At 46.6% G+C, this 20862-nt stretch overlaps 1 protein-coding gene across 5 annotated transcripts in view; it reads right to left on the reverse strand.

Annotated features, from left to right (window-relative positions):
- Positions 1–10071: 10071 nt before the first annotated feature.
- LOC137528439 (uncharacterized) overlaps positions 10072–20862 on the reverse strand; it is a 49375-nt gene continuing 38584 nt past the window's right edge. For 4 of the 5 annotated variants that reach the window (XM_068249727.1, XM_068249726.1, XM_068249725.1 and 1 more), the window contains 2 exons: positions 14552–14708; positions 10072–11124 (listed from right to left, as the gene is read on the reverse strand). In XM_068249727.1, the coding sequence (XP_068105828.1) occupies positions 10638–11124; positions 14552–14708 (644 nt within the window). In that variant the 3' untranslated portion in view covers positions 10072–10637. The remainder of the gene's footprint in view (positions 11125–14551; positions 14709–20862) is intronic. The other variant, XM_068249728.1, reaches the window with a different exon arrangement.

Consider the following 20862-nt stretch of genomic DNA (forward strand, 5'->3'; position numbering starts at 1 on the left):
ATGCTCTGTACACACACTGCTGCTCCATGCTCTATACACACGCTGCTGCGCCATGCTCTGTATACCCCTGCTGCTCCATGCTCTGTACACGCTGATGCTCGATGCTCTGCACACACAGTGCTGCTCCATGCTCTGTACACACGCTGATGCTCCATGCTCTGTACACACACTGCTGCGCCATCCAAAGTCAACTGTAGCTGAGAAAGAAAGGGGGCAGTGCTGTGAGCTGCAGGATACCTGCATATATTCAGGTGTCTCAGCTTATGCCTGTACCCAGACACTGGCCCTGGTCTGAGGGGGGATTCTGGGCAGATGTAATCTCCCCCTGCGTTTGCCAATGTTATCGGTAAAAGAGAAGACATTGTGTTGTAAAATGAATTCAGCACACTGGGTAATAAACTGTTGTTGAGAGAATGGCATCGGGATTGGAGGACAGGAAGTATGTTAATGATCTGAGGCCGTAAGTGTGTGGGATATTGGTATACAGGGAGGAAACATCACATGTAAGCCAACTATATTCAGTGTCTCAGGGGGTATTATTCAGAATTCGGATGAGGTTTTAGATATGACGGTAAATTTTGTACATGGGGTTGTAAGTGATGGACTACAAATTTAGATAGATTGCTGGTAATGGTAATCTTGTTTTGCACTTTTATTGCAATTTTTCACATAATCTGTTCACACCTGTGTTTCATCCACATCATGTATCTCTATAACCTTTCACACCATTCCCCCTGATCTATACAAGAATAACAGTCACTTTTTACAATTAACTATGCATAGGTTTAAATGCAGGATACCACAGAGCCATAGGTGGTGTGTTTATACACCTTCCTACCCTGTCTAAACGTGGTTGCTCAAAATAGGCTCTGCCCTCTTCCCCCCCTCCCCCCCGCCCCGCAATTCACTCAAACTGCATGTTCATTTCCATATCCCCACACATACTAATTGCATTTATTTACTTTTTCACTCCCACTCCGCCTGCATAATGCTTCATTTAGATATCCCCACCCCTTTCCTCTACCATAATGGCCGCCCCACTCCTGGGACACATCTAGGCGCATGCGTCCAATCCGATGCATGCGCACATAATTTTCTCGGCCGGTGCGACGTCTTCGGCGCACCGCCTAACACTTGCACATCACTAAGGTGCAACGTCTTCGTTGCACCGCCCAATTCAGCTTACATCATCACCACGTGACGCCTGACGCCATCACCACGTGACACCAGCGTCACGCCCGCCACATGCCCCGCACGCTCGGCGCTCCATATCATTTATAAACAAGCCACTGAACCTCTTGCACCTTACAAAGGCACTCTACCTGGCTCATGACCTTATTTTGTAAGTCCCTGATGCTTCTTTATTTACACTCCCTCTTTTTCCACCTCATGTTTACTTTTTATCTCTACCATTTCACAAAACATTTATAGCTGATATTCACCTTTTGTTGAATAACCCTCTTATAAGAACACTATCATTCCAACAATGGTCATTTCGATAAGTTAATTGTATCATTTTTTATCATCATAATTTCAAAGCTTTTAATGTCATCTCTGCAATCGGTTTTGTGCACTGTCACTTTATACGTGTCTCTTGGACATTGTCTTAATCAATTATGTTTGCATATTCTGTTGTTATTTGTATAATTGCACATCATACTATTGTTATTGACTTGGGTCATAATGCACCTTTGGGGCCTGGTCTCTTTGCAGTTTGCACAATTCGCTTATATTACTGTCAATTCGTGTTATGGTGCACCTTTGGGGGCCTGGTTTTTGCGTTCCTCTGGCAACCCTGTTTCCCCTTTGTTTCCTTTCCCCAGCACACTCCAAAAATTGTTTGCCTGAAGAAGCGGGACTGTTACCCGCGAAACGCGTTGCACTTTTGGAGCTCCTTATAAATGTTACTTTAGATTGTAAGTAACTTGCCAGTTGTCCGGTCATTTTTCCAGAAGGGAGGTGAGTCCACCCACTTACCCCTTTTTAACAATTTTAACTAATTTTATACTACTTGGCGCCTCTGTTACTGTACTATCAAATTGTCTAGTCCACCCTTGGTGGAAGGGTGTATCCCCACTTTCCAGTCTACAGAGAGCAACTTCTTAGACCTGAGCGGGGTCAGGTTATAATTCTCCCCCCTGCCTATCCAGTGGTATCCAGTGGTTGCCTTAGTGGCGACCCAGTCAGATACCACCACTCTAGCATACTACACCATATCGGGCTCTCGGTTTCCCTTTCTCCAAGCTATTACATGTTGCGTTTGGGCTGCTCCTGGCTGTGCCACTGTTGGATCTAGTCCAACACAGTGTCAGACCTCTCATGTTACATGGATGCGTTTTGGGCTGTCTATGGCCACACCCCTTTTGGATATAGTCCCATACAATGCCAGGCCCCTCTGATCCATGTGTCAGATTACGTCAGACACTTTGTTCATGCAGTGCTGCAAGAGCATGCATGTGGGCCCCCGGCTCCACCCCCATCTCTGATTAACTATTCACCTCCTCACACTGCAGAAGGTGGTAACCCATCATCATCTCCCAATCATCCCAATCATCATCTCCCAATCATCCCAATCATCATCTCCCAAATCCTCAAGTGCTCCCCACCACCCTGCCCTACGCAAAAGGACATGAATTATTTAATTAAATGTATTGAAAATGGTTAAACATAACTTCAATTATCTAACCATAACAACCATGTAACAGGATAAGTTCAACAGTACCACTTGAAAGTATGAATAGTCCTATCAAGTATTAACCTCCTTGCCGGTCTAAAAAATCCGGCAAGGAGGCAGCGCCGCACTTTTTTAAAAAAAAATTTTTTAAATCATGTAGCTCGCTAAATGATAGCCGCTGAGCGGCGGCATCCCCCCACCTACTCCGATCGCCATGGCGACGGAGCGGGATGACGTCACCGATGTCATGGACGTCGGGAAGTCACAGGGAATCCCGAACCGCCCCTCAGCGCTGCCTGGCACTGAGTGGCCAGGCTGCGCAGGGGTCTGGGGCGGGGGGGCGGCTCGGCGGGTAGCGGCGAATTGGCGGCGAGCGGCGGCGATCGCGTACTACGCGCAGCTAGCAAAGTGCTAGCTGAGTGTAGGAAAAAAAAAATTATGCAAATCGGCCCAGCGGGGCCTGAGAAATCCTCCTGCGCAGGTTACCCCGAACTGAGTTCGGGATAACCGGTAAGGAGGTTAAAGCACCTCAAAATCAAAAATGATTAGGACCAAAGTGTGAAAATATTAATCAGTCATTTTTTGGGTCATGTTTGTGTTTCACCAGAATTAGAATCTCATCACTTTTGGAGACTTGCTAATGTAGCTAACAGACCAGCCTTCCAGAAAAGCACATTATAGACCTTAGACGGAGCAGGAAAAAATGGCGCATACCGCAATAGAAACTTTCTGGCGCACCATTGAAAAGCACGATAAATGTACTTGATGTATTAACTATTCGCTTTCTTGTGTTCCGCCACCCTCTACCAGTGCCCATGCACTATGTGCAGTGTATATTGCACATGAATGTAAATTGCCAATTAACCCATATCCATGGGGTAGGGGTAGGTGGCATAGTTAAGAGTGCCTGCATCGGAGGGCCCAATGAAAGTTTTGTTATGGGGCCCCATAATCTTGAGCTATGCTATTGGAATTTTCTCTAGTACACTTCAGAAAACTGAAAAGCTATTTTGAGACTATATTGTTCATGTATAAACTGTTCCTACTTATGGATGACTAATAGCTTAGCAGTTGCAGTGAAGTTTTTAGCACTCTTGTCTCACAGCTCTGAAGTCCTGGGTTTGATGCCTGCCTCCCTAAACACACCATCAGCATACATTTTAAATATCCTGTTATGTTTGTGTGCTTTTCTACCACATACTTTGCTTTCCTCCCAAAAACCTGCTAGTAGGTTAATTGCTTTCCCATACAGTTAATTGGTCCTAGAGCGTGAGAGAAACATCATGTTCCAAATCCCATGTATGAATGGTCCCTTTTCCACAATATACCGGTACATTTGTAAAATGCATTGATAAATCATACATACAGCTAATTCTGTGAAATCATGTTAACCTCTTCAGGACCACAGGCTTTACCCCCCTAAAGACCAGGCCCTTTTTCACAAAATTGGCCACTGCAGCTTTAAGGGCTCGCTGCAGGGCTGCACAACTCAGCACACAAGTGATTACACCCCCTCCCCTCCCCCTTTTCTCCCCACCACCAGAGCTCTCTGTTGGTGGGGTCTGATCGCATCCCAGGTGCTTTCCTGCAAAAGCCAGCCCCAGGACTTTACGGCGTTTGGCGGTCCTGGGGCTGCACTAGGTGAAACCCATTAATTATCTTTTCTTTTTTTTGCAGGTTTGTTTTTCTGTTTTTCAGGCACCGCAGCAAGCGACAAAGGGGAATTTTTAGGTGCCAGACAGCACCTGGTAATTATCGTTTTTTTTTTTTTTTTTTTTACATGTTTTGCACCATTGGGGAAGGGGGTCCTAGGGTTAGGCAGCACCAGGAGGACCTTAGGGTTAGGCACCACCAGGGGGGTCTTAGCGTTAGGCACCACCACTGGGGTGTTATTAAGGTAGCCATACACTAGCTCAATTTCCCGTAGACATAAAGCATTTCGATCACTGTGATTGAATCTGGTGTGAAATTAAATAACGCTAATGTTGACCGACCGATTTCCATCTGACATCTGTTGATTCAGTCAATCTGTCCAGATGGAAAATTTCACTCGAAAGCCGGTGGGTTGGGAGCGCATTGCTAGTGGCGTACGATTTGGCTTTCAATTTTGTGATCAGAGAGGAATCTATTGGCTTCCCACACACTGCACACAGATTTTGAATCAATTTCATTATGAAATTGATTCAAATTCTGTGGATCCGCCACTGCCGCCCGCCTCACCCACCCCCAGGCCTCCCTCCATTTGGGCTCCCCTGGCCACCAGCCATAATCTCACCTATCCCCTGGCTGGTCCCAGGGTCCACGCCGTCATTTTTTCCGGCTGACCTTCTTCTCTATGTCCTCTTCACTTACTGTCCTATCCTGTAAGAAGCCGAAGTTTAAACAGTAGAGCGCCCTCTACTGTTTGAACTTCAGCTTGCCACTAGACAGGACAGGAAGCGAAGAGGGCATGGAAGAGTAAGCTGGAAAAAGTGACAGCATGGACCCCGTGGACGCGCCGGGTGCAGGTGAAATTATTGCTGGTACTACAGAAGATGTTGACACTATATAAATACTAAATAATAATATTAATGTTAATAATAATAATCATAATAAAGTTTTAATTTATAATTGCTGTGTCATTTTTAAAAAAATCACCATCTTCTATACAGTTACTGTATATTGATACATAAAAAACTACACATAGATATTTTACATACATAGAAAAGTATTCACTAAAGCATGTCAATCTTAAAATGTGCAGATAGCGCATGTTAAGATTACCGGCATTTACGCAACTTATACAAGCAACGTAAATGGTGAATGCATATAGGGCGTTATGCATGTAAGTCGCCATGTAAATTGTGTAATGTTTGCTATCTGCACACATTAAGATCAACATTCTTTAGTAAATCACCACCATTGGCCCTTATCCTATTCACTTTTTCTCCTGAGTTTTCTCACAGGAGATCATTTTTCATGCTATCTAAAAATAACTGTTCAGCACTGAGTAATTTAAAAGTGCTAAAAATAAACTTATTTTCAACACTTCCTTGCATGTTTAAAGCTTTAAAGGGAGTCTGAAGCCTTTTTTAAAATAAAAAAACAGATACTCACCTAAGGAGAGGGAAGGCACTGGGTCCTTATAGAGCCTTCCTATTCTCCTCCTGTTGTTGAAGTTCCCCCGTTAGCAGTACACGACTAATTGGTCATTTAAAAACTAACTTCAGATTCACTTTAAATACAGTATACTTTATTGGAAAAGTTTGAAAATATATCCCTCTGTGTTACCTCTGTCCCCCCCCATGCCTCTTTTGTCCCCCTGTGTCACCTCTTGTCTCCTTGTGTCAGTGTTACCTCTGACCTTAGCCAGGTATAGGTCCCCCCCCCGTATAAGTAGTCAGGTATAGATGTCTGTAGCTGGCTTTGCATCCTACCACCATGGTGACTTCTGGCTTTCACCTCTAATGTCATGAGAAGCGCCTGCAAGTTACGCTAAGGGGGGCCGCACATGCAGAGCACAGGGTAGGCCGTCAGCAAGACAGCAAGGCCCTCCTCTAAAGGGATGCCCAAAGCAGGGGCATGCCTCGCTTGTACACTGGCAGCACCACTGTCCTTGTTAAGTTATGGTTGTTACAATAACCATTCCAAATCTTATTGACTGTTTTAAAAATGTGCAGTTTTAGGCAGAGTTCGTGAGTGTGATGTTGAATATTATGTCTGGAGAGACACATTTTAATGTAATATATACACAGATTTCAAGATCTGCACATGTTCAGAGAAGTTGTAAAATTCACTATGGCACCCTCTGTATTCATGAGAGGAAAAGTAAACCATCATGTCCCACTCAATGTGAAAACAATGTTCTTTAGCAGGGGCGTAACAATAGACCCTGCAAGGGATGCAGCCGCAGGGAGGCCCAGAAGCCCCAGGAGGCCCCATTGTGTGAGACTGACAACTAAGGGCAAGGAGAGAGAAAACTTTATGTTCTTTGCACAGTTGCTCTAATGACTGCATCTGCTCAGCCACTGATAAGGAATCATACAAAGTTTTGCAGACAAAGATTTGTAGACAGTCCCTATTCAGTGTTCAGTAGAGTCTTGTGTACAGCCTGTTCTACCCCCAGCCTTTCTACCTCTACCCAAGTGCTGTGTCCTGTAGTGATGCTTGAAAATTGTGGGCACGGAGAGAAGGCGGGCGCGGCCCCATCCAAAGTTTTGCAGAGGGGCCCCGTGGTTTATAGATACGCCCTGCTCTTTAGCAGAGGTGCCCACACTTTTTTTAGTTTGTAATCTACTTAAAAAATTATGAATTATCTACCAAGTAGAATCTACCTACAGGTGCAAGCCACAACTGCAGCACATGCATAGGGGGAGTGCATTAGAAATTCCCACAAGTCACCAGTCAATCAGATGCATATAATAGTCTTCCTCAGTAAGATAAATAAACAGTGCTTGACCAAATAAGTCATATTTTCATGCTTACAATATCATGCTCAGTGTCTGGCAAAATTGTAATCAGCACATAATGCTTCTAAATGTATAGCTCCCCACCCTGTTGCAACGTCATACTCCTCTACATTGCTGTGCAAAACTTCAGGACAGCATGTTGCACTAAGCTCATCCAGGTCAAAGAGACAGAACATGATATGTACGTCACTCAGGCAAGGCGGTATGGGATCTACCCAGAAGCGCTTTGAGATCTACCAGTAGATCTTGATCTACCTAATGGGAACCCCTGCTGTTCTATAGCCACAGAAGAGAGATAGAAGGGAAGACATAATTTTATTGTTAATAACAGATTATATTCCAGTGTTTTACTAACCAGTGTAGCAGCTATAATGACTGCTACAGGACCTCTAGGGTCTGGTCATAAATGTCCACTCACCATGCCCTTGTCTTCTCTTCTTTTTACAGGATTCTCTTGTCTGGGCCTGGCAGTGTGTACTAACAGAGCTGTTCCACTTCGCTAGCCTGTCTCTGTAGCCATCAATACACATGCCACAAAGCACTGTTCGGAGTCAGGGCCGGGGGCCATGGCCATGCATCAGAGCAGAGGCGCCTCTAGGTGCCAGCTGATAAGCTAATTGCCTGGAGCGTGAGATTTATAGAGGCGGCTTTGAAGGAAAAATTTTTTTATTTTTCCTGTCCTTAGAGACTGAAAATTAGGGGAACGGAGAGAAAGAGTTCTAATGAAAGCCTCTGCTGCTCAGCCTCAAATAAGGAATCTACAAATCTTTTGTCTACAACACTTTGTATGACATTCCCTAATATTAGTGTTATCTCGGATGTAGAGTGTGTCTGTGCGACTCCTGTCCCGCCCACCCCTCCTTATGATGTGAAAAGAAAACACATCAGAAGAGTAGGATGTTGTTTTTGTGTGCATTCCAGAATGGACTGGCCAGGAGGGGGGAGGGGGAGGTTTCTCCCCAGGCTGCTGGGACAGTGTATAAGGCAATGTGAAGCACTAGGCTGGCTGAGGGAAATAAAAGTACAATTTGAGGGCAAGCTGGTAAATGTACACAGCATGATGCAGAAGAGAGGCTTGCCTCCTACAGTGTCCTTAGAAAAAAACTCTGTCTGGTCTCTCAACATTGTAAAGACTGCATGTGGTCAGCTAGATAAGGTATTACACAGGTTGAAAAGTTTTCGAAAGTCCCTAGACTCCATGTGGCTGCTGCAGCTTGTGTGAGAGACTGGCAGGGACAAGAGTCACATTACAGGCAAGTCACCTCTCTGTGATTTGGGACTGCAATGCAGATAAGCTCTCTGCTCCCTCTCAGACTGTTCTCAGTCTCTCTCCACTCCTCCTCTCTCCCTCATTCACCTTTGCTTCCCCCCTTCCCCTAGTGCTGGCTGTCTTCTTGTCTTAAAGGAAAGCTAAATAAAAGTGCTTTTCCTCCTCTCTCTGTATAGTGTAATGGTTAAGGGATCTGCCTCTGGCACAGGCCACCTGGGTTCAAAGCTCAGCAAATCTCTGCTTCTTCCTACTCAGTAAGCCAGCACCTATTCAGTAGGAGACCTTGGACAAGACTCCCTAACACTGCTACTGCCTACTGAGCGAGTCAGCAATTTGAGTCCACCAGGAGAAAAGTACATTATAAATGTTCCATTGTCATTCTCTACTTTGCCCCCTTCCCCCCTCAATCTTACCCTTACAATTGAATCACCCAAGCGTGTTATTAGTAACCCTAGCATATAGCTGTCAGTACATGCATTCATTTTTACAGACAGATTGTTTCACTATGATCGAATCTGGCGATTATCAACCACCCACATTGATCAGAATTTCAATCAATCCGTGGCAAAAATGTATCAAAATTACTATCAAACAGTACATTTTTCAATTGGACACAGTGGTATAGAGGCGGTAGATCGGCGGCTCGTAGTATTGCACTGAACCACTACTGTACTATGATTCTTTTCTGGTGAAATGCTGCCGCATTGCGAATATTTTCATGGAAAGGGCGGTGGGGCGCTACAGGTTTCCTCGCCTGGAGTGACAAAATCGTCAGAGGCGTCCCTGGCCTGCATCAGAAAGGGCTACTGGCTCTGTAACATCTGCCATATACTGCTTGGACTGAATAGTAAACTTAGCTGATACGCAAGGGGGGATCCGTTGAAAAGGGCTCCTGAGCTGCCTGTATGAAACGGCCGCCTCCATAGACATCAATGTTATTTCTGAAAATATGGGCTACAAGGTGGTGAAAAGCGCGCCCGAGTTTTGATATAGGCTACAAGAGGCACCACCTGGGGGGTCTTAGGGTTAGGCACCACCTGGGGGGTCTTAGGGTTAGGCACCACCTGGGGAGTCTTAGGGTTAGGCACCATCTGAGGGGTCTTAGGGTTAGGCACCACCTGGGGGGTTAGGGTTAGACACCATCAGGGGAGGGTACTGTGTGAGAGTAGGGAGCAGTTAGGTCATAATAATAACTTTTCTTAGCTATATCTAGAGCCCTTTTATAGCCCAACACATTTTGCCTATAACAGCATCCTTTTTATAAACTAAAACTAGCTTTTTTGGCTACACCAGGTGTCCTTTGTAGCCAAATTTGGCATATATAGGCTACGCCAGGTGCCCTTTGTAGCCGAAGTTGGCATATATGGGCTACACCATGTGCCCTTTGTAGCCGAAGTTGGCATATGGGCTACACCAGGTGCCCTTTGTAGCCGAAGTTGGCATATGGGCTACACCAGGTGCCCTTTGTAGCCGAAGTTGGCATATGGGCTACACCAGGCGCCCTTTTTGTAGCCGAATTTGGTATATATGGGCTACACCAGGAGCCCTTTTTTCCAGGCGCCCTTTTCAAATAGACGCCACTAAGGGTGTACGGGGAGACCAGGAGCAATGGAGGGAGGACAACACATTGTAGAAAAAGTGGGCAAGAGCTCTTGATGAGGCTTGTAGCTACATCCCTGCTACAATCCCTTAAGTTTCTCAGCTCTCTACATGGCTGTCTGGCAGAACTAATTCATTACAAAGGTCAAGAAAAGTAAACTGTGCCTGAACATGTATATCCTTCCTTAAGCTCCTAAAGCAAAATGATCTAGTACTGTATGCCATGCAGGAAAGCTTGTACAAGTTTGTAAAATGAAGCTATCCGAATCATTTTACCATGCTTCAGCTTTTTCATATATGTTCAGATTAATCCATGCATTCTCAGGTATGTATCTATTTACAAAAGATCCTACTCAACAGTACTTTCTTTATCCAAAACCTGTGCAAACCAGTAGGGAGGCCACCCAGTAATTTTATTTATGAATCTTTACAGGCAGAGCTTCTGTAAAGAATAAAGGTAATCCTGCGAATCTCCAATGATGGATTAGGCCAAAATTTGTCAGATCTGTCATATTAGATTTACTATCCACTGTAAGTGACATCAACATAGGAAAAAGGTAATTTATAGTGCATTTTACTCTAGGAGAAATGTACATTGTAATATGTATGTATTTTAAGTATCACACCTTTTTGCAATAGTGCTCCTTTAAATGTATGCACCCCTTTCTTTAATGTCTAAAATGTTTGGTTGACTTCTACATCTTACATTCAGGTTTTTCCTAAACAGTTTCCCCCTTTCTGATCTGTCATTGTGCACTGTCAGAGTTTTGACATTCAGTCCATAATCAGAATTCCCTACTACATGATCTGTGTAATAAGAACCCATCCCGCAGCCTATATTACTTGCTGGCCTCTGCAAATAACTCACTTGAGTTGTATCATCATTAAGGGGAAACTTGTTTCTGTTGGTGTCCAGCAATAATCTCCTGCCAGGAGATACAAGTAACCCTTTACTGTCTGGCCCAAACTGAACAGAGAGGCTGGCTGTGGACAGGGCCTCTTTGCATGGCAAACGTATCCATTTTTCTTTTAGTTTTCTCAGAGGAATCTGTGCTGCAGGCTTTCGAGGAGTGACTTTTACAGTGGCTTTTGAAATGCTTGCATCTATGTTCTCTGGTACTTCACTTGTATTCCTAGGAAAAAGAAAGGAAACAAAATTTTTAGAACCTGAGATAAACTTTGCTTTGAGAAAGAAAACCAAGTATTATCCGCACGGCGGATCCGTCAAAACCAGCGTTATCAGCTGAATGACCGACTGTACACACGCCTGATTTGACTTCTAAACGACTGGTCATTTGGACGTTTAAACGACTGGTCGTTTGGAAAAATCCGACGTGTGTGTATCAGCCTTTATTCTCACCAGATTGTGTTATGAACAAAGCCTTAATAATTAGGTCATTTCAAAAGGTAAGACTTTACAGAACACCTTGACTCTTTAAAAACAAAAACTGTAAAGACAGTTCAAGACTGAATTAACATAGGCCTTACTGACTTCTGGGTACTGTAATAGAAGTGCTTCCACACTAATGCAGAGACCAAACCTACCAGGAGAATTACTATTACTACCCCCTCCCCTCCTCCCACCAACTTCAAAGTAAGAAAAAAAGCCACTGGAGCCCACAGCCAGGTATATTAGCAATAAGCTTGGAGAGGTCAGTAACGGACAGTTCTAAGGCTGCAGTTTATTTGTACAGAGCTCAGGTCTACTTTAAACATTGCTGACTCATGCATGCAACTGATACTGAGGCCGGGTTCTGGCCTAGCCCCCTGACATGTCTTGCCTTGGCAGCCTCTGGCCATGCACACACCGGGCCTCCCTTGGCTACTGGCCCCATAGCGGTCACTATTGTTGCTATGGTGATTCCTATGCCACTGGAGAGGAGAAGGAGAAGCAGGATACTGCTCATTGTAAGTGAATAGAATAGCAGTGGATCAAAAAAAGTAACTTAGTCTAAGCTAATATTCACCCACAATAACAGGGGCGGGGGTAATGAAGCACAGGAACAGATTAAAGACTGTGCATCCTCTTTGAGATAAATGGCATTTCCAGAATATCCAAGTAACCAATCCTGGTTTGTACAAAGAAAAGCATTTTTCACAAAACCAATTTGCACACATAGCCAACATTTCTCTGAACATCGTAAAAATTGTTTGTCAAACACCTGCGCCAGTGAGGCCTGTCAGCTGCTGGATGGATAACAGTATCCTTGTATTACTGAATAAGTGCTTATAGTAAAATTTAATCTACAGCGCTATTTGCAAAGTATTAAAACTTCTTTATTGTTAAAGAGAACCCGAGGTGGGTTTGAAGAATGTTATCTGCATACAGAGGCTGGATCTGCCTATACAGCCCAGCCTCTGTTGCTATCCCAAACCCCCCTAAGGTCCCCCTGCACTCTGCAATCCCTCATAAATCACAGCCACGCTGCTGACAAACAGCTTGTCAGAGCTGGCTGTGTTTATCTCTATAGTGTCAGTCTGCTGCTCTCCCCGCCTCCTGCAGAACTCCGGTCCCTGCCTACATCCCTTCCCTCCCTGCTGATTGGAGGGAAGGGACGGGGGCAGGGACCGGAGCTATGCAGGAGGCGGGGGAGCAGCCGAGACTGACACTACAGATGTAAACACAGCCTCACAGCACGGCTGTGATTTATGAGGTATTGCAAAGTGCAGGGGGACCTTAGGGGGGTTTCGGATAGCAACAGAGGCTGGGCTGTATAGGCAGATCCAGCCTCTGTATGCAGATAACATTCTTTAAACACACCTCGGGTTCTCTTTAACAATAAAGAAGTTTTAATACTTTGCAAATAGCACCCACAGCGCATTACATTTTAGTATTTCTCTGAAAATAACATGTCATAGGCTCCTGAGCTTGCTGCTATTTGTCTGTATTTTCTTGCATTCCTAAAGGCGCCTCCCCTCCGTTACCACAGAGAAGATGCAGCCAGCGGTGGATGAAGACAGGAGCGTAGCTAGTGCACCTGCCAGCACAGGTGAGACTCTGCAGAGGCCCAGGGGAGCAGAGCAACAGTTAAGTTGGGGGGGGGGGGACACCATAGGGGCCCCTACAGGCTCTGGGGCAATTGTCCCGTTTGCTTCTATTTATTTATTTTTACAGAGCTCAGGTCTACTTTAAACATTGTTCATACTATGATTTTGCCAAATGCTGCTGATTGTTTTATTTGATTTTACTTCTACTTTAAATTGTTTTGTATGTCAAAGAGAAACATGGTTCAAAAAACAATAGACCAACAAGAAGAAAAAGAAAACGTGCACCTTCCGTTCTTTGAAATATGTGTTTGTATTCAGCAGTGGTATAACATAACATCGGATCTCTTACATCAGGTTTCCATTAGTGTGACCCATGCTGGACGATGGTGGTGGTGGAGGTGGGTAGCGAGTGTGGATGGCAGAAAGCGACGGCCGTTTCGTGTCACAACGACACTTGGTCACGCTGTGTACCACCTTTGAATGGAAGACGGCCAGTTCCGGGTAAAAGACGGGATAAAGCCCCGCCCCTTCCGGAAAGCCGAATCTTCCATGATTGGAGCTTCAGGCCTGGCCCAACAAGACGGCGCTAAGCATCGTTCGTCACTAGTGCGTCCCTAGGGACGCGTCTCAAGAGACTACATTGCCCACAAATCCGAGCGTGCTAATGCGCTCTGACGTCGCGTCTTAGTGAAAATCTCCACGGAGACAATATACAGGACTACATTACCCATAGTTCAGGGCTACAAATTAAGCTCCGAACTTAAATAGAGAAACGGGTTGTCATAGCAACCAAAGAGGCGATAGAAGTTAACCATTACCTCACAGCTTCAAACTGAGGATACATTAAAACATCATTCAGTTTTTAGTAAGTGGTCCATGTAAGACGTTTCAAATTATGGGCAACATATATAACGTCGTCTTGTCTGCCAGGTCTAAAGAGATCAGAATGTGTCACAATGTGTATTTCTTAAAGTGACAGTGACTCAGAACAGTGAACGTCATTAAAAAAGTTAAAAACAATAGGATACTCAGTGACTATTACAAAACAGATCTAGTAGCGACGTTAACTGGACACAGGAATCTAGGGGTTCAAAAAGTTCCAAAGAATCCCAATATCCGTAAGACTAAGAATATAACTGAATAGATAAACATTGGGATATGTAAGGTCTGTCACCAGTCTTAAATGTACCTCAGCACAAGTTGCCAAAAGCAGGAATGCCCCACATAAAATTAATCATAAATGGGGTTATTGTGCTGCTGTACCCAAAGACAAGGACACATCTCCACCTTCTGTAACCGTCTCAGCACTTCATCACTATATAGCTTAAGATCACTGAAATTACAAAGTACAAAATACAATACCAAAATACATCAATGTACAATAATACAGCAGTTCTATTCTATGGTTCTAGCATGCTAGCCATTTCTACCTTATCATTTAGGCCTATCGGGCCCATTGCTTCAGTTCTAAGAATTAATTTTGTCATTTGGTTCAAAAAACAACATGGTAGATTTTATCAGTATTTCAGAGTGGCTGAAACAAATATTGAAATGACCAATGAATTGTTATACCTGGTAGGCTCTTCCTCTTCTTCGGGGTCAGCGGATGGGAGATAGAGATGCAATGTGGTGGTGTCAGGTTTCTGAGGTGGTGGTTTTGGACTCAGGGGGTAAGGTGCATGTTCCATGACTTGCTGCTGAGGTTCATTGCCTATGCTGCTTCTTCTCCCTATTACAAAGCAAAGGTCTCGCCTGTTGAAAAGTTGGTTTTAATTCCCAGAAGTCTACTGTTCAGAATGACCAAGCTAAGAGGTCACAGTGAACTTGCCATGAAACTGATGTTACCTAAAAAATAGCTTAAACCAGAAATCTGTTCAGTGTTGGGGAAAGGTTAAAAGGAGTTTGACTATGGTTAGAGAGGGCCCGAAGGGTTCGCAGGCAAATTTATTCGTGCAAACTTCGACGGTTCGCGTTCGCGGCGGTGAACCGTGAACTATATGCGAGTTCGACCCGCCCCCTATACTACATCATTAGGGTCAACTTTGACCCTCTACATCATAGTCAACAGACACAGGGTAGCCAGGGTAGCTACACTCCCTCCTGGAGCCCCCCCCCCCCCTTATAAAAGGCAGGCAGCGTCAGCCTTTTCACTCACTCGTGTGGCTGCAGTAATTAAAGAAGGGAGAGGAACCTGCTGTAGACATAGGGAAAGCTTAGTTAGGCTTGTTAGCTTGCTCCTTGCTGATGCTTATTGCTAAAAAGAACCCCTCAACAGCTCTTTTGAGAGCTAATGTTGTTCTTGTGATCTATTTTTTTTTTGTGTGTGTGTTCCGCAGACACTTGTGTTGCATATACAGCCCTGTCAGTCAGTCGCAGCTGGCCCTTGGCCCCTTGGTAATTCCTACTGTGCCACTGCCAGGCCCAGCACATTCAGTGACTTACTGTGTGTGTGACAGCTGCACATTTGTAATACCAATCACTGCATACCTACCTGCTCAGTGCACCTACCTACGTGAGTGCAAGCAGTGTTATATAGCACCAGTCACTGCACATGTTCACAGTACCTGGGTGTGTGACACCTGCACATTTGTAATACCAATCACTGCATACCTACCTGTTCAGTGCACCTACCTACGTGAGCGCATGCAGTGTTATATAGCACCAGTCACTGCACCCGTTCACGGTACCTGTGTGTGCGACAGCAGCACATTGTATTGATACCAGTCACTGCATACCTGTTCACCGCACCTGTGTGACAGCACATTGTATTAGTCAAGTCAGTGCATACCTTTCACTTCATCCCCCTAATATGGACAAAACAGGCAGAGGCAGGCCAGTGTTCAGAAGGCGCGTGCTATCAACCCCCAAGATTGTCAGGACGTAGTTGACTATTTAACACAGAACACCTTGAGAGGCTCCCTTTGCCATATCGACTTGTTCATTTGGCACTTTTATTGGCCTGATGAAGCGGGTGAAACGCGTTGCCTGTGCTAAATAAAAATCTTTTGTCATATACAAGGATTTCGTTATTGAGGTAAGCCACCTCATATTATTTCCTCGATTTTAAGCTGTTTTTAGATGCTTTTATTTCAACCAGGGTGCCTCTTTACCTTCAATTGTGCATAGCTATACCCCCAAACAATCTGTGTTTGAGGGGTGGTGACAGACCACCTGTGGGTGCCCCACAGTGGACACCTGTCCCTACTTTTTCAAGGAGAGCGATCACATCCAGGTCCCGGCTGGGACTACCACGAGTGGAGTCGGGATTATGGTCTCCACCTGCTTCCTATGGTTGGTTGCCCTTGCAACCTCCTTTTGTGAATAGTAATTTATTGAAATTCCTTTTTTCAATTACATACTAATATACTACACTATTGGGCTCCCGTATTTGTCTCCTATATTTTTTTCCCTGCAAGGTGCTGAGACACCCCCACTACACTACACTACCTAAAGGGGCTCCCTGTCACTCACTCACTCACTACCTAAAGGGGCTCCCTGGCACTTACTCACTGCCTAAAGGGGCTCCCTGGCACTCCCTCCCTAAAGGGGCTCCCTGGCACTCACTCACTACCTAAAGGGGCTCCCTGGCACTCACTCACTGCCTAATGGGGCTCCCTGTCACTCACTCACTACCTAAAGGGGCTCCCTGTGACTCACTACCTAAAGGGACTCCCTGTCACTCACTCACTACTTAAAGGGACTCCCTGTCACTCACTCACTGCCTAATGGGGCTCCCTAGCACTCACTCACTGCCTAAAGGGCCTCCCTGTCACTCACTCACTACCTAAAGGGGCTCCCTGGCACTCACTCACTGCCTAATGGGGCTCCCTGTCACTCACTCACTACCTAAAGGGGCTCCCTGTGACTCACTCACTACCTAAAGGGACTCCCTGTCACTCACTCACTACCTAAAGGGACTCCCTGTCACTCACTCAGTGCCTAATGGGGCTCCCTGGCACTCACTCACTACCTAAAGGGCCTCCCTGTCACTCACTCACTCCCTAAAGGGGCTCACTGGCACTCACTCACTACCTAAAGGGGCTCCCTGGCACTCACTCACTGCCATATGGGGCTCCCTGTCACTCACTCACTACCTAAAGGGGCTCCCTGTGATTCACTCACTACCTAAAGGGGCTCCCTGTCACTCACTCACTACCTAAAGGGGCTCCCTGGCACTCACTCACTGCCTAAAGTGGCTCCCTGGCACTCACTCACTGCCTAATGGGGCTCCCTGTGACTCACTCACTACCTAAAGGGGCTCCCTGTGACTCACTCACTACCTAAAGGGACTCCCTGTCACTCACTCACTACCTAAAGGGACTCCCTCTCACTCACTCACTGCCTAATGGGGCTACCTGGCACTCACTCACCGCCTAAAGGGCCTCCCTGTCACTCACTCACTCCCTAAAGGGGCTCCCTGGCACTCACTCACTACCTAATGGGGCTCCCTGGCACTCACTCACTGCCTAATGGGGCTCCCTGTCACTCACTGCCTAATGGGGCTCCCTGTCACTCACTGCCTAAAGTGACTCCCTGTCACTCACTCACTCCCTAATGGGGCTCCCTGTCACTCACTCACTCCCTAATGGGGCTCCCTGGCACTCACTCACTGCCTAAAGGGCCTCCCTGTCACTCACTCACTCCCTAAAGGGGCTCACTGGCACTCACTCACTACCTAAAGGGGCTCCCTGGCACTCACTCACTGCCTAATGGGGCTCCCTGTCACTCACTCACTACCTAAAGGGGCTCCCTGTGACTCACTCACTACCTAAAGGGGCTCCCTGTCACTCACTCACTACCTAAAGGGGCTCCCTGGCACTCACTCACTGCCTAAAGTGGCTCCCTGGCACTCACTCACTCCCTAAAGGGGCTCCCTGGCACTCACTCACTACCTAAAGGGGCTCCCTGGCACTCACTCACTGCCTAATGGGGCTCCCTGTGACTCACTCACTACCTAAAGGGGCTCCCTGTGACTCACTCACTACCTAAAGGGACTCCCTGTCACTCACTCACTACCTAAAGGGACTCCCTGTCACTCACTCACTGCCTAATGGGGCTACCTGGCACTCACTCACCGCCTAAAGGGCCTCCCTGTCACTCACTCACTCCCTAAAGGGGCTCCCTGGCACTCACTCACTACCTAATGGGGCTCCCTGGCACTCACTCACTGCCTAATGGGGCTCCCTGTCACTCACTGCCTAATGGGGCTCCCTGTCACTCACTGCCTAAAGGGACTCCCTGTCACTCACTCACTCCCTAATGGGGCTCTCTGTCACTCACTCACTCCCTAATGGGGCTCCCTGCTGGGACTACCACGAGTGGAGTCGGGATTATGGTCTCCACCTGCTTCCTATGGTTGGTTGCCCTTGCAACCTCCTTTTGTGAATAGTAATTTATTGAAATTCCTTTTTTCAATTACATACTAATATACTACACTATTGGGCTCCCGTATTTGTCTCCTATATTTTTTTCCCTGCAAGGTGCTGAGACACCCCCACTACACTACACTACCTAAAGGGGCTCCCTGTCACTCACTCACTCACTACCTAAAGGGGCTCCCTGGCACTCACTCACTGCCTAAAGGGGCTCCCTGGCACTCCCTCCCTAAAGGGGCTCCTTGGCACTCACTCACTACCTAAAGGGGCTCCCTGGCACTCACTCACTGCCTAATGGGGCTCCCTGTCACTCACTCACTACCTAAAGGGGCTCCCTGTGACTCACTCACTACCTAAAGGGACTCCGTGTCACTCACTCACTACTTAAAGGGACTCCCTGTCACTTACTCACTGCCTAATGGGGCTCCCTGGCACTCACTCACTGCCTAAAGGGCCTCCCTGTCACTCACTCACTACCTAAAGGACCTCCCTGTCACTCACTCACTCCCTAAAGGGGCTCACTGGCACTCACTCACTACCTAAAGGGGCTCCCTGGCACTCACTCACTGCCTAATGGGGCTCCCTGTCACTCACTCACTACCTAAAGGGGCTCCCTGTCACTCACTCACTACCTAAAGGGGCTCCCTGGCACTCACTCACTGCCTAAAGTGGCTCCCTGGCACTCACTCACTCCCTAAAGGGGCTCCCTGGCACTCACTCACTACCTAAAGGGGCTCCCTGGCACTCACTCACTGCCTAATGGGGCTCCCTGTGACTCACTCACTACCTAAAGGGGCTCCCTGTGACTCACTCACTACCTAAAGGGACTCCCTGTCACTCACTCACTACCTAAAGGGACTCCCTGTCACTCACTCACTGCCTAATGGGGCTACCTGGCACTCACTCACCGCCTAAAGGGCCTCCCTGTCACTCACTCACTCCCTAAAGGGGCTCCCTGGCACTCACTCACTACCTAATGGGGCTCCCTGGCACTCACTCACTGCCTAATGGGGCTCGCTGTCACTCACTGCCTAATGGGGCTCCCTGTCACTCACTGCCTAAAGGGACTCCCTGTCGCTCACTCACTCCCTAATGGGGCTCCCTGTCACTCACTCACTCCCTAATGGGGCTCCCTGCTGTCACTCACTCACTACCTAATGGGCTCCCTGTCACTCACTCACTACTTAATGGGCTCCCTGTCACTCACTCAATACCTAAAGGGGCTCCCTGGCACTCACTCACTACCTAAAGGGGCTCCCTGGCACTCATTCACTACCTAAAGGGGCTCCCTGGCACTCACTCACTGCCTAAAGGGGCTCCCTGGCACTCACTCACTCCCTAAAGGGGCTCCCTGTGACTCACTCACTACCTAAAGGGGCTCCCTGTGACTCACTCACTACCTAAAGGGACTCCCTGTCACTCACTCACTACCTAAAGGGACTCCCTGTCACTCACTCACTCCCTAATGGGGCTCCCTGTCACTCACTCACTACCTAAAGGGCCTCCCTGTCACTCACTCACTGCCTAAAGGGGCTCCCTGGCACTCACTCACTGCCTAAAGGGGCTACCTGGCACTCACTCACTGCCTAAAGGGGCTCCCTGGCACTCACTCACTACCTAAAGGGGCTCCCTGTCACTCACTATCGGGGTCCCTGTCACTCACTACCTAACTGGAGGCGCCTGTCACTCACTAGCTAACCTGGAGGTCCCTGTCACTCACTACCTAACTTGGGGGGCTACCATATTAAGGGGGCATTCTGCCTATTTATGTGAAATGCTGTCTATTTATGTGCCTCATGACTGCTGAATTTGTCTTATTGGGGGCCTCATGATTTGTTGGAGGCCTCATGATTGCTAAATTTGTCTTGTTGGGGGCCTCATGATTTGTTGGAGGCCTCATGATTGCTGAATTTGTCTTGTTGGGGGCCTCATGATTTGTTGGGGGCCTCATGATTGCTGAATTTGTCTTGTTGGGGGTCACATGATTGCTAACTGCGAGACTATGGGAAAAGCTGAATCCTTATCATATGAGACAATAGCATTAAACCTACTTTTTTAGCTTTTTAAAACAGAAAATAAAACTGGGAGGTTCTAAAAAATTGAATACATTTTTCAGGCGTAGGATGGATGAAATTGTGTATCTTCAAAGTTTATTTTCAACTTGGATTTTCCATAATGTTCATGTATGAGTTAAAACGTTTGTACAGTATTTAGTTTAAATTGCTGTTGCCACTTTGCGATAGATAAGTGACTTTTGGGTTGCAGTTTGGGCACTCGGCCTCCAAAAGGTTCGCCACCACTGTCATAATCTAATGTCCCACCATTGCTAGGTTCATGTAAATTTGTCTCCACCCGTTACCACACCTATATTCTGGTCCATGGCCCACCCATTTTTCGGTGCGGCGCGATAAGCACGCCGCACAACGTGATCCTCATATTTTTGGCACGCTAGCTGCAGTGTGCTGAATTCTGCTGCCTACAGTATGTACAGTATACGCTGTTCTCTAG

Source organism: Hyperolius riggenbachi, chromosome 8, assembly GCF_040937935.1.
Source record: "Hyperolius riggenbachi isolate aHypRig1 chromosome 8, aHypRig1.pri, whole genome shotgun sequence".
NCBI lineage: Eukaryota > Metazoa > Chordata > Amphibia > Anura > Hyperoliidae > Hyperolius > Hyperolius riggenbachi.